Genomic DNA, 13,302 nt, shown 5'->3' on the forward strand with positions numbered 1-13,302 from the left:
TTTTAACCTTACCATGGTAAATATTAAACTATACTATGGTATTTACTACAGTTTATTCATTTACTATACAGTAGTTGATGCTATAGAATACAGTAGTATAGGCTACAAAGAGTAACAATTACTATAATATACTACAGTTTAGCCTACAATAATAAATACTAAAGTGCACTGCAATATTTTCGGGCACTCGCCACCCTTGTCTCTCGGGCCATTAACAGCCGATTTACCCATGATGAATGTGCTCGATCTCTCGGCGAAATTAATTTAACGTTGGTGTGAAAAGTTCACGTCGCTTTCCATCCCGTCGCCGAGACGCGATTGATCGAAGGAACGCGCTCTCGACGCGCAATGCACTGTGGGATTAATGTCTAGTAGATGAAAATATGAACGTTTGGGCTCTGCGAAGAATCGTCTCTTTATGGTCTCGCTCTCTCCTCTCTAATCCCCCGAGCTCCTCCCCTCCGCGCGCGGAGAGCTTCATTTGATCCAATCCTTTAACTTGGAGCGCATCGCCGAATCGCACTTTTCCCACATCTGAACTGTGTGCGATCCGTCGCACTGCAACTTGTATGAGGACTTCCTATCGATAACAAACGACGAAAAGAGGAAAAGGGCAGATAGGCGGACTGCACCGTGTTATTATAATCAACGATGGAGAGAGGATTTAGAAATGGCAGGGGTAATGTTAGCGCTTTCTGCACCCTGCTTTTGGCACTACTGTTTGCTTGGGTTCCGGTGTCCAAAACGACGATAACTTGCAGGTCGTGTCAGATATTTGATAAGTGGAGCGGTCGGGAATTGCTGGTGAGGATGGACAGTGCCGTCTATCCCGCAACAGGCTCTGCGCGTAAAGTTGGTGGCCAAAATGGAGACGGTTCAGCGGCGCTGTTTAATTCGCCTGGTGCTGAAACCGGGCAGGATGACACCGACGGCGAGAATCGCGTGCGAATGCGGAATACCGACATGCTTTGCTCAAATAAAGCGGCGGGATCTGAAAATAATCTGGAGTCCGCGCACGACGAAGCTAAACTTTCCAACACCTCGCGAGTGTCTTCACAAGGCGCGCTCACAGGTTCGGTCCCTGTGGATCTCAAGCACAGAGTGCGCAGAGCCGCGCGGGGACCTCTCTCACGAATCGAGCGCCCGCTGCCGGTTTTTGGGAAGGGCTCGGCGCGGGCTCCGCGCAGAGTCCCGCGCTCTGACTTGCGCTGGAACAGGGACGATCGGAGACCGGCCACGTCGCGGCAAGAGGAGCTGAAACTCACCAGCTCTACCTTCGCATTGACAGGGGACTCCGCGCACAACCAAGCCATGGTGCACTGGTCTGGTCAAAACAGCAGCGTAAGTGGGAAAAACACACAATTAAAGCTGTGGGAACTTACACAATGTAAAAATGATTGTTTCGACCACCATCTCCATAGATTTATGCCAATGAATGTGAATGAAATGTGTGTGTGTGGTGGATTTTGGGAGCAGAGACGAACAGATGTCCATTGTTGATGAAATGATTGCTTCTTATGCATTTCACGGTAGTTTTCTAGTCGTTAAACTGACATCGGTGAAGTGAAGGACACTTTTCTGGCCAGCACGTTTTTGGATGGCTACGAAGCAGCAGTATACACAAGTAATTGTTTTTAGTGATGTTGACTCAGCAGGTGTCTCAGGCTTTTCATTGTGATCAATTCCGATGTTTTGGATGAGGAGCAGAAATTGTATTTGTTATTTGGAACCCTTTAGGAGGGAACAGATTTTTGTGAGAAAACAGAAAAGTGTCATAATAAGTCACTGCGTTGCTCTCATTTTTATATATTGTACTACATCCCTAGATATTGATAGTTGTGTAATGGATTGTTTTGCTATTGTATAACATATTAGCCTACTAGAATTTTATATTTTATATTATTCGTTTTTTTCTTTCTTTCTTTCTCTTTCTTTCTTTCTTACTTTCTCATAGTAAACTAATGACCCCAAGAGACATAAAGTCCATTTGCAGTGTGCAAAATAACTACATGTCTGCAAAATTTCAAATATAATTTTTCACCCCATTATGTTTTCTCTCCCTCTCCTGGCAGAGCAGCTGTTTTAATGCCTACAGGTAAAATCTAAGGGCTTTTTCTAATTTAAACGCTAGACTCACTAACACGGCACATTTGTTTGCGAGATGACAGTCGAACAGAAAACTTTAAGGACCCATATGGAGAGAGAGTAAAAGAAAACCCGGAGAAGAAAAAATGTTATAATGGTTCACATGCAGTATCGTACACATTTGCATCTGTTAATTATATTTTTGTAGTGTGTAGTATGAACAGTACATTAGTGATTCAATATATATGTGTTTTTCCATAACAATAAGAGATGCAGAGAAACTTTACATTAGGCATAGTTGCAAAAATCCTAGCATTAAGTATTAGTGTCATAAAAGGAATAGTGAAGGACGGGAGTTTCTTTGGTATTGTTGTTAAGTTAAAGCACAGAAGAAATTTTAGGAAGCAACTTAAAGGGATAGCTGTGTCATCATTTACTCACCCTTATGTTGTTACAAACCTGTATGCATTTCTTTTTTCTGATGAACGCAAAATAAGAAATGCAAGGCTTGGGTATTAACCATTGACTTCCATAGTAGGAAAAACAAATCTTATGGAATTCAATGGGAAACGTCAACTGTGTGCTTACCATATTTTATCAATATATCTTTATCATCATTTATATCTCAATACTTCCATAATATTTGTTTTCCTACTATGGAAGTCAATGGTTTCCACCAGCTGTGTGCTTATCAGCATTTATCACATTTTTTTCTTTTGTGTTCATCAGAAAAAATTTATTCATACAGGTTTGTAACAACATTAGGGTGAGTAAATGATGACAGAATTTTCATTTTTGGGTGAACTATCCCTTTAAAAATGTTGAGGAAGCTAACCATTTCAGATCCAGGGACCCTTACCCAAATAATTTACCAGGGACCCCCAACATAAAAATATATTTTTGTTTGGTAATAGTTTATAGTGTATAGATGCGCTATAGCAGTGGTTTTCAAAATTTTCAGCGTGCAGCCCCCCTTGTGTATGGTGCATTCCTTTGTGGCCCCCAAAAGAAAATTTGTGACAAAAAACTGTTCTAAAACTCAACATTTTATTAGAAAAAAACATAGTAGTGCTTTTGGTTAGTAGCCTTATTTTTTTAGGTTTAATTACACAGAATTCATGATAAATTAATGTATTTCATAAAATGTCATAAAACTCTCGCGGCCCCCAGTTTGAAAATCACTGCGCTATAGCATAATTGCAAAAATGACTTCCAAACCCCCAAAGTATGTCATTGGTCAATCAAACAGATGGCCACACCCCAAACTGTTACCATTGGTTTAGCTAATGTTGTTGTGTTGGGCTGATTTAAACAGTTTAATATTATTTAATTTTAATGATATAAAATATATAAATGCTTGTAAATTTAGATATTTATATACATTTAAAGAATATAACTCCAATATATATGTTCACAGACTCCCTGCAGGGCTTTTACAGATAAAAAAGGAAAGCTCATATTTAGTACCTGCAAAAGCTGCTTCTAGGAAAGATTTCAAAATGACAAAATCAATACACACAATATACTCAAATCACAGAAAATAAGGGTGGAAGCCTTTTATAAATGTCAAGGTTTCACGAAAATACTTTCTTTGTAGTGTCACACTTTCACACGCTCGCACAACACTTTATGTTTATATTGACTTCACACAGCTGACATTTTATATGTTAGTTGTGAAGACAAAACTGTTAAGAGCTTGGTACACTCATGCCGTCACCACGTTAAGAGCGCCTTTTTGCCTCTGGACGTTTTTGTCAGCCAACAGAATCAACTTTTTTATCACCAATTAGTAAGAAGTTAGTCAGAGAAAGTTCCTGAGATCGCTGTAAAATATTCAACTAGCAGCAGTTGTCTTATGTGTCACAGTCTCACGCTAATATCGCTAACTCGCTAAAGTCTATTCCTGGCTTCCTTTAACACAACACATGTATGAGGGAAGAGGAATATGTCTTATCTTAAGCCATTATGTTACCAACTGGCTGTTAAAATGCAGTTAATTGGAACATTTTACAGTCAACCCTATCTCTTTTATCCAAGCCATAATATGCTTTGCTAGATGTGATCTTTCAATGTTGTTACTTGTTTGTTACCATATCTAGATTTGATAATAACAAAGTTTTCCTCGTATCGTGTCAAAATGTACTGTATGTGGCAAATTTTGCACTTATTTACAGTTCGTTTGATTAGCATATGCTACCCAGACCGTAGACGACTCCGGACCGGATCCGCACCGGAGATGCCAACTTAGGGGAGTCTCTGGGAAGAGCTTTTAACATGCAAAGATGCAAATCTTTAACTTTTTGACTAATACTTTATTTACAAGCTGTATGATGTTGATATAAATACGGTTAAGGTGCCATGTTTCTGTCTAAGAAGCAATAAACACGTTTCAGTTTGTGAACGGCAAATTAATTTGACTTATGCTAATGCATTTGAAGAGCTCAGATGCAAAGCCCACTAAGTGCATCTGGCACTAATTAGCATTTTTATCAGAATTTTAATGGATTGTGCATAAAAAACTGAATTTTTTGAATGGTCTAAGGGCGGGATTAAACAGATTTGATGCAAAGAACTTGATAGGCCTACGTGTCGAGAGCATTCAGTTACAATCATTGGCTATGGTAATATATAGGCACAACATTTTGTCAATCTGACTGAATTTAATCCGATTGAAGGTTACAACAATACAGTTTGCTGCACCCTAAACATTGCAATCTGTTCATTTACCGTACATTCTATATAATCTAAACCGAACGTCTTGGCAAGCGCATAGCCAGGGTTGCCAGATTTGCGTATCAAAACCAGCCCAATGGACATTGAAAACTAGCCCAATGACTATTTACAGTCCAAATACTAGTAACTAATGAACAAAATCCTTTCATCTGTAACCCGCAGAAAAAACAGTAGCCCAAATCTGAACTCGAGTACTTGGCAACGCCACCCAGGGCACAGCATCTCTCGTCAAATTCACGGTTTATCTCTGGGTAAATGTACAAAGTTGAGTTGGAGAAAGTTCTCAAGAAGTTTTTAGATATAGGCAAAAAAATAAAATTTTCAAAAGGCACAACACTATTTTATTTCTTTATGTTGCCTAATGTTATGAAAGTAGTACACATGAACGCTGCAGAATGTATGTGACCTCATTACCTTAATAATGCATGCACGTTGCCATTATTGCATGTTTCTGTAACGAGGATTATGTGATACGTAAATATGCAAATAGGCAAATATAAGACGTTAAAGGAATAGTCTACTCATTTTCAATATTAAAATATGTTATTACCTTAACTAAGAATTGTTGATACATCCCTCTATCATCTGTGTGCGTGCACGTAAGCGCTGGAGCGCGCTGCAACGCTTTGATAGCATTTAGCTTAGCCCCGTTCATTCAATGGTACCATTTAGAGATAAAGTTAGAAGTGACCAAACACATCAACGTTTTTCCTATTTAAGACGAGTAGTTATACGAGCAAGTTTGGTGGTACAAAATAAAATGTAGCGCTTTTCTAAGCGGATTTAAAAGAGGAACTATATTTTATGGCGTAATAGCACTTTTGGGAGTACTTCGACTCGGCGCAGTAACACCCTCCCTCTCCCATTATGAGAGTGAGAAGGGGAGCGGACTTTTCAGGCGAGTCGAAGTACTCCCAAAAGTGCTATTACGCCATAAAATATAGTTCCTCTTTTAAATCCGCTTAGAAAAGCGCTATGTTTTATTTTGTACCACCAAACTTGCTCGTATAACTACTCGTCTTAAATAGGAAAAACGTTGATGTGCTTGGCCACTTCCAACTTCATCTCCAAATGGCACCATTGAATGAATGGGGCCAAGCCAAACGCTATCGAAGCGTCGCAGCGCACCCCAGCGCCCACGCGCACGCCCACAGATGACAGAGGGATTTATCAACAAATCTTAGTTAAGGTAATAACATATTTCAATATTGAAAATGAGTAGACTATTCCTTTAACTTGAGCACAAATGTTCTGCGCATGTGCACAATGTATTGTTTTGCATCCGATTGATAAAGTACTACGATTCACACGTTTACATGCATACTTTTCTCCTACTAATCGGATCACAGATCGGACTAAACCAACCCCTTCAATACGATCGAAATTTGCATCCGATCTACCTCAATCGTAGCCTGGGAAAACTCAGACAACTTCCAGCAAATTTAAATTTGCTTCGCAAGTCAGTCTGGCAAAGAGCCCATTCAAGCCAATTTCTAATCCGTCGAATGCACCAATCAGAAACGCTGGGGCGGGCTTTACACGATGACAACAGCGCAGTGACAGTGAAGCAGATTTCGTACATTACAAAGATGGATGCCGCCGTGGAACATCAATCGTTCGAATCAGCTATCGCGTCTGTTTTACGCGATTTAAACTTTTTATTTTCATTAAAACCCGAGCAAAGAACAACACTCGAAGCCTTCATATCTAAAAAAAAGATGTTATCGCTGTCTTATCGACTGGATCCGGCAAAAGTCTAATATAGCTCTGCATACCTCATCTCATTCATCCCTCTGATTGGTTTTAGGTCTATCCAATTGCGCCCAGAGGCATTTGAGCGACGTCCGTTGGAAATGATTTGTCTATGAAGCTTTGCCAGACCATAACTCATTTACTACTGAGAATGGTTTGGTTTTAACCAGGCTATCTCAATCGTATTGATTAAGGTGTTTACATGAAAGCTCTTCAATACGATTGAGCCATCAATACCATTACAAACGGGTTACTTGGTTGCATGTAAACTTAGCTACTGTGGCGTTTAGTGGCGTTTGAATCTGAATTTGTATTTAAACCCCCTCGCAAACACACAAAACCTTATTTTTGGAGATGATAGACTCAAAAACTATTATTTTTAACATTTTAGAAGAAAAATGTCAGGACTATTTTATGAAAAAGGCTGTGGGTGGACAGCCGAAGGGCAACAATTTCTATTTCTCTGATATGAATGGTAGCTCTGCCATAAAGTGTTTGGCAAGCGATGCAAATGAAGACAAATATCACGGAGACATGCCTTGCCTAGACAAAAACGTACAGGCAGCAAATACATTTATTTCACAGTATAATTTGAATTTATATTTTTTCAGGACATGCCTGTTGAAACAAATAACATTGTGGTTTAACTGCATCCCCACTATTTAATAAACTCACTTTTTATTTTTTGAAAAATTGCGGCATTGGAAACGGCATGCTCTTAGCAATACCGCACATGAGCCAATTTATGGTAGACCAGTTGTACTAAATGTCAACAAGAAAAAAATTCCCATTTAACTTTTTTAATATGTGTTCTTGAGCTATTTGGGAGTGATTCATCGGTACACGCTGTTCCAAAAAAGTCTTTAAATGTTTTGTTTAAATGTAATTGCTGCACATTTAAAACACATTTGCAATTACATTACAAAATGTGCTCATTTTTCAACCCATGTCATTACATATAAGATATTGATAAATAGTATAAGTAATATTACACAAATGTACAAATGCAAGTACATTTTTAATCTGTATCCGGATGACTCTCATGTGGAATCATGAATCTGTGTGTTGGATTGCTCATGGAGTCATCCCAAAGCTGTGCTCGGTGGCTGTCTATGGCATTTACTTGTGCCATTGCTTTTAATAGAGAAAAATCGATGTTCATTGGACAAGAGGCTCTAAACACATACTTTTGGGTACCACCCAGACGCCATTCTTCACTAGCTGCCTATAGCAGTTTGTATTGAACATCTGAATCTTATTGGGCTTTAAATCATTGCATTTTTGTCTCTTTTGTCGCTTTTTAGTACCGTAAGTAATTTTGCTATTTCATGGTACTGTAGTTTATGACAGCTATTAGATGCAACATTGCAGACATGCACATGTTGTTGTTTTTAAGTGACATCTGCTCTTAACACTCACTAGACGTCACTAGTCACATTACAGATGCTAAATGGGTTTCATAATGTTTAACTGACGTCAGTCAAACGCTTGTGGCCGATCATTTCGTGAAGTGAATATCAGGCACATCCAAAGCTCACAGCTGTACGAGGCAGACGCTTATTTTGCAGATTAGCGCACACATTTTTTTGTTTCTCTGGGAATCAAACCCGTGGGCCGTGACCTTGGCAAAGCCCCCTGCTCTACCAGCTGAGCTACAGGGACTTCAAGACCTTGTTATAGAGTACAGTCTATACATAGTACAAAATTGAGGTCCTACTTCAAGACTGATATTCTCTTTATACATTTTTAGAAAGTGTCTGTGAGGTTTTGGCCTCGTAAGTGTTGCTCAGGTAATTGCAACCCACCAGGTGAGCAAAGGATTCAGACATGCTTCAGTGAGCTCTGCATGTAACCATCTGACCCAGCCCTTGCCTAGTTTAGTTTAATCTCTCTCTCTCTCTCTCTCTCTCTCTCTCTCTCTCTCTCTAAATACTCTGTAAATAATGGTTGCTTTAGCAGGGAGATCCCAGCTATTTGTGAGAGAGATTTTATCTGACAATAATGGTCTATAGTCAGACTCGGGCGTCTGCATGGTATGCTGTGAATCGTTGCTTTCTTCTTTGGAATGAAAAACCGACTTAATATTTCACTTCAGATGTCCGTGTGGGACTCATTTTTTCATTCGCAACAGCGAGTTTCATCTCGGCCTCCCACCGGCTCCACAAAATTTTACTTAGTGTCCACCCACTCCGATTTGTAACCATTTTCTTACCGCCTGCTCTTGCTCAATTTAGGACTTATTTTACGATACTGGATTTTTCAAAAAGGGTTTTTTTCTTTTCAGTGCCATTTACAAAGAGAATATTACCAATATCATACATGCCCCTTTATTATAGGGTGCAATGATGTCATTATAAAAGAAATCTGGAATATTATACTATATTATATATAGACAATTCCAGGAGGTAATATCTTAACTCTTTCACCGCCAGCATTTTTTAAAAAAGTTGCCAGCCAGCGCCAGCGTTTTTCATGATTTTCACAAAAGTTTAATGCCTTCCAGAAAATGTTCTTCTTCAAATATATAAACATTCAATATACCAAATGAAAGAACAGACCCACTGCTTTCAAAAAAAAAAAAAAAAAAACATTTCATCCTACCTTCAGCAGTTCTTTTGTAATCAGCTTTTGAATATGGGTAGGTTTCTGCAAAAACACCACATTTTGAGCAAAAAGCAGAGATAATTCCATTTTTGTGACAGACTTTTCATAGAGATCCCATTCAGAGCGATCTTTAAAACAGACACGGACATGCAGCCGCTTGCCATAGGGCAATACTTTTGGTTTTAAAAAGTTGCGGTATTGCGGAAAGACGGAAATACTCGTCATTGGCGGGGAAGCGTTTTATATGAAGAGTTAATATGAAAATATATAATAATGTACCATAATGGGCTAGTAGTGCACATATCAAAGTGCAATAGATTTGTGTTAGCTGGTGAAAGCTGATTTGGATAGTGGCTTGTTGCTTTCTCGCTATATAGGGGAAATCTTTTGGACTGAAACACATTGAATGTCGAATTCTGCAGTGTTCTTTGTTTCCTAAGGGGGGCGCTTGGTGGCTCAAAAAGCTGAATCCCTACAATAGCCGTTTCTCAATGCCAAAGAAGGATCCTCGGAAGCCAGAATTTCGAGGATGCTACGCCATCGACATCCGTCGAAAGGACTGTTCCAATGTCGAGGATCCTCGGAATTGCAACTAAGGACTGAGTCCTTCGTTTGAGAAATATCCCATATAAAGGAAAGGATGCATATGTGTATCGTTTGCGCTCTTTGCGCGCTGAAATCACCCACAATCCTATGCGCGCAGGGACGAAAGCACACATTTTCATTGACGTAAAGACGCAATGACGTGCAATTGCTAGCCTGGTCCATTTACGTGTTCTCCGTATGCTAAAGAGTAGCCTCACCTAGCCTCTGAAGGAATTGACTTGGAGGGACTAGTCATGCCAAGGAAGTATCCTTGACATTGAGAAACAGCCAGTGTTCACTTACAAAAGGTTGTTTATTGTTTAGAAATGATTCAGGTTGCTTTGTTTGATAGCTGTGCACCTTTCTAGCTTCCCTTCTAATGTGTAAAATCTCGTGAAAATGTTTTATTTGTGACCCTGGACCACAAACCCAGTCATAAGTTGCACGGGTTTATTTGTAGCAATAGAAAACAATACGCTGTATGAATTTTTAGGCAAAAAGGATATTAAGTAAAGATCACATTCAATGGAGATATTTTGCAATATTATACCGTAAATATATGAAAAATGCACCATGATCTCCTAGGGGGTCGTGTTATGGTCGTGTTAAAATTGTGTTGATTTGTTTGTGTCCATGGCACAAAATTCAGCTTTTTTCGTGCCTTGAGCACGAATGTCTTTTTCGTGTCAGTCAGCACAAATTTTTATAAATAGGTTTTCGTGTTCGTGGCACGACTTTCTTATTCGTGTCATTTTAAGTATTGTTTTCTCATTTTTTCCCTATTTTTAAATCATTGTTGCTTGAGGTTGGGGTTAGATTTGTGGTTTGGGTTAGGTATTGGTTTCTACATGTTTTTCTTCCGCTTTAACGCCTGTAACAGAAAGTGACCCCAACCCCAAGCGACAATTGTAAGAAAATAGGAAAAACTATGAGAAAACAATATATAAAATGACACGAAAAAGAAAGTCATGTCACAGACTTGAAACTATTTACAGAAATTTGTGCGAATGTCACAAAAAGCTGAATTTTGTGTCATGGACACAAATAAATAAATACAATTTTGCATGACTATAACACGACTTTCTGTGAGATCAGTGTGGAAAAATGTATTTATCATTATTAATATATTTGCTAAGGACTTAATTTGGACAACTGTAATGCTGCGTTCACACCAGCCACGGTAGAGGCGTAAAGCGCGAGTGATTTCAATGTTAAGTCAATGTAAAGATGCGTTGAGGTGCGTCTGGAGGTCTTGTGGCCCGAAAACACCTCATTTGTGCGTCCAGTTCGCGTGAATGACGCGAATTTAGCATTGCCGCGGCAAATTTGAACTTTGGCGGAAAAAACGCGCAGCGTTAACCAATCAGGAGCTTGCTCTAGTAGTGACGTGATTACAGGACGCGAATGGAGTCGCAGAAGCTCCTCCCATGACGCGAATTTCCGCGTGAATGTCTCTAATGACTAGATTTTCACGCGTGGCTTTGACGCGCGAATGAAGCGAGTAAACTCAAACTGTTCAAGTGGCAAACTAAGCGTGGTAAAGGTGAAGGTGATTTTTTTCGCACCCTCCGATTACAGATTTTCAAATAGTTGTATCTCAGCCAAAAATTGTCCTATCCTAACAACCATACATAAATAAAAAAAACTTTAAAAAATAACCTTATGACTGATTTTGTGGTTTAGTGTCACATTTCACTGCTAAATCACAAAATAACTTCTATATTCCTGTTAATCTCCAATGTGATTCCTATTACTTAATACTTTTTTCTATTGTATTACAGTAAAAATGCTACAGTGTACCATATACACGATACATTACAATGTTTAATGATAAATGTAATAAGCGTATGCATTACAATAATAAAAATTTTGATTTTGTTGTGAAATGCAATGAGATATGTTGTTGACAACTTCATATGAGCATTACAAAAGCATTTTTTGTAAAGCTAAAGTGATTTATGACACCAGTTTTAAGAATTGCTTCAGATACAGTAAGGCCTCAAGCGAAACAAATTGATTTCCAATGTAAATGCTCGGAGGCTGAGAAACAGCGTTATTTGATAGTGGACATGCGTTTATTCTCTCAGGTCAGTGCGACTTCATTTCTGTCTCTCGTTTCACTAGAAGCAATATGTTTTTCAGATATTAAATTCGATTTATGTTCAACATAAGTTTATTACTCAGACCCACGGTAACGTGAGATGCTGTGTACTGTAGTCACGACCGTGTTTTGCTTTATGACTCACGAAGATCCATATGTAAACACACGCTCTTATCATCTGCCACGGCGTCTGAAGTGTAAAACATCCAGTAATATGATCCATATGTGCTTTTCAATTTTGTCTCAAATTAGAAAGTAATTATCATGTTGTTTTGTGGGATGTTTACAAGATGCCCAACCGAAGCTGACACGTTTGCATGGGTGCGAGGTAATTAGCTTCTTCTAATAAGATGCGGTAATGAATGAAAATGTATCCACCATTGCTATGTTTTGTGGTGAGACAGCTTGATGTAAGTGCTATAGTGTGTATCAAAATGTTAATTAACTCCTTGAGACTTAAAGGGATAGTTATCTCTGATGGGAGAGTGAGAAGATGCTTGAGAAACCTAATCTAATAGGTTAAGAATGACATATCCTTGTGTGGCAAGAACAGGTCTTTTTTACCACCGTTGCAGCTACAGTGAATTTTAGCAGACTGTAAGCTGGTCAAGAGTTTCAATATCCCAGAATGCAATGGGAAATGCCTGTCTCATGGGCTTTTGTGTGTATATCTGTGGCTAAGTCATGAATGATCTGTAACTCTCAGAAATAGGATTGGGAAAGTCAGTGGAAAAAAAAAAGTATATATATATATGCCAACATTGCACAGAGAAAGACAGCGTGACTGAACTTGCTGTGATTACAACATCTAAAGCCATTATTGCCATTTCTGTGAGCACTCGCTGTGATTATTACCTCTGCTCTTAAGACCAAAGCAGTGGTTCAGTGGTATTGATCTGTGTTGTGATTTTAGTTAGTCTGTGTACACAAGTTAATGTGAATCAGGTGGTTAATATGAAGAATGTGATGATAATTATTGACAGTAAATGTCAAAGCTTGCATTAATGCTTAAACAATGGCATCAGACAATTCTCTTTAAGTTACATTTGAATTGAATATTGTAGAACATTACCAGATTAGGACGTGTTTTGAAGTTGTGGACTTGTTATAGTTGCTTATTTTATGTTGTTGGTGTTTTTCTGATGTATTTAGATGTGACTTGGGTCCTTCATTAATAAAGCATTTACTGAGTCAGATGTGTCAGAAGAAGGCCTGAAAGAAAGGAATGAAGCAAGTAAAGAAGGAAGGAAATAAAGTAGTAAGGATGATGAAGTGAATATAGAAGTAAGGAAGGCAGAAATGAATGAGGAAAAGAAAGGATAACCGAATGGGAGAAAGAAGGAAAGGAAAATGAAGAAAAGAAAACAAGAATTAGGAAAAGGAGGAAGGAAAGAAAGAAAGAATAAAGGAGAGAGAGAGAGAGAGAGAGAAAAGAAATGAAA

At 38.7% G+C, this 13,302-nt stretch overlaps 1 protein-coding gene across 4 annotated transcripts in view; it reads left to right on the forward strand.

Moving 5' to 3' along the window:
• Positions 1–352: 352 nt before the first annotated feature.
• sorcs1 (sortilin-related VPS10 domain containing receptor 1) overlaps positions 353–13,302 on the forward strand; it is a 212,705-nt gene continuing 199,755 nt past the window's right edge. For 2 of the 4 annotated variants that reach the window (XR_008644301.2, XM_055204566.2), the window contains exon 1: positions 355–1,341. Coding sequence is in view for 2 of the 4 variants with exons in the window: in XM_055204566.2 (XP_055060541.2) it covers positions 652–1,341 (690 nt within the window). In the remaining 2 variants the exon portion in view is untranslated. Of the gene's footprint in view, positions 1,342–13,302 lie in introns of all 4 variants that reach the window. The other 2 variants (XR_008644302.2, XM_055204567.2) reach the window with 2 other exon arrangements.

The sequence above is a fragment of the Misgurnus anguillicaudatus genome, chromosome 3, assembly GCF_027580225.2.
Source record: "Misgurnus anguillicaudatus chromosome 3, ASM2758022v2, whole genome shotgun sequence".
In the NCBI taxonomy this organism is placed as follows: domain Eukaryota; kingdom Metazoa; phylum Chordata; class Actinopteri; order Cypriniformes; family Cobitidae; genus Misgurnus; species Misgurnus anguillicaudatus.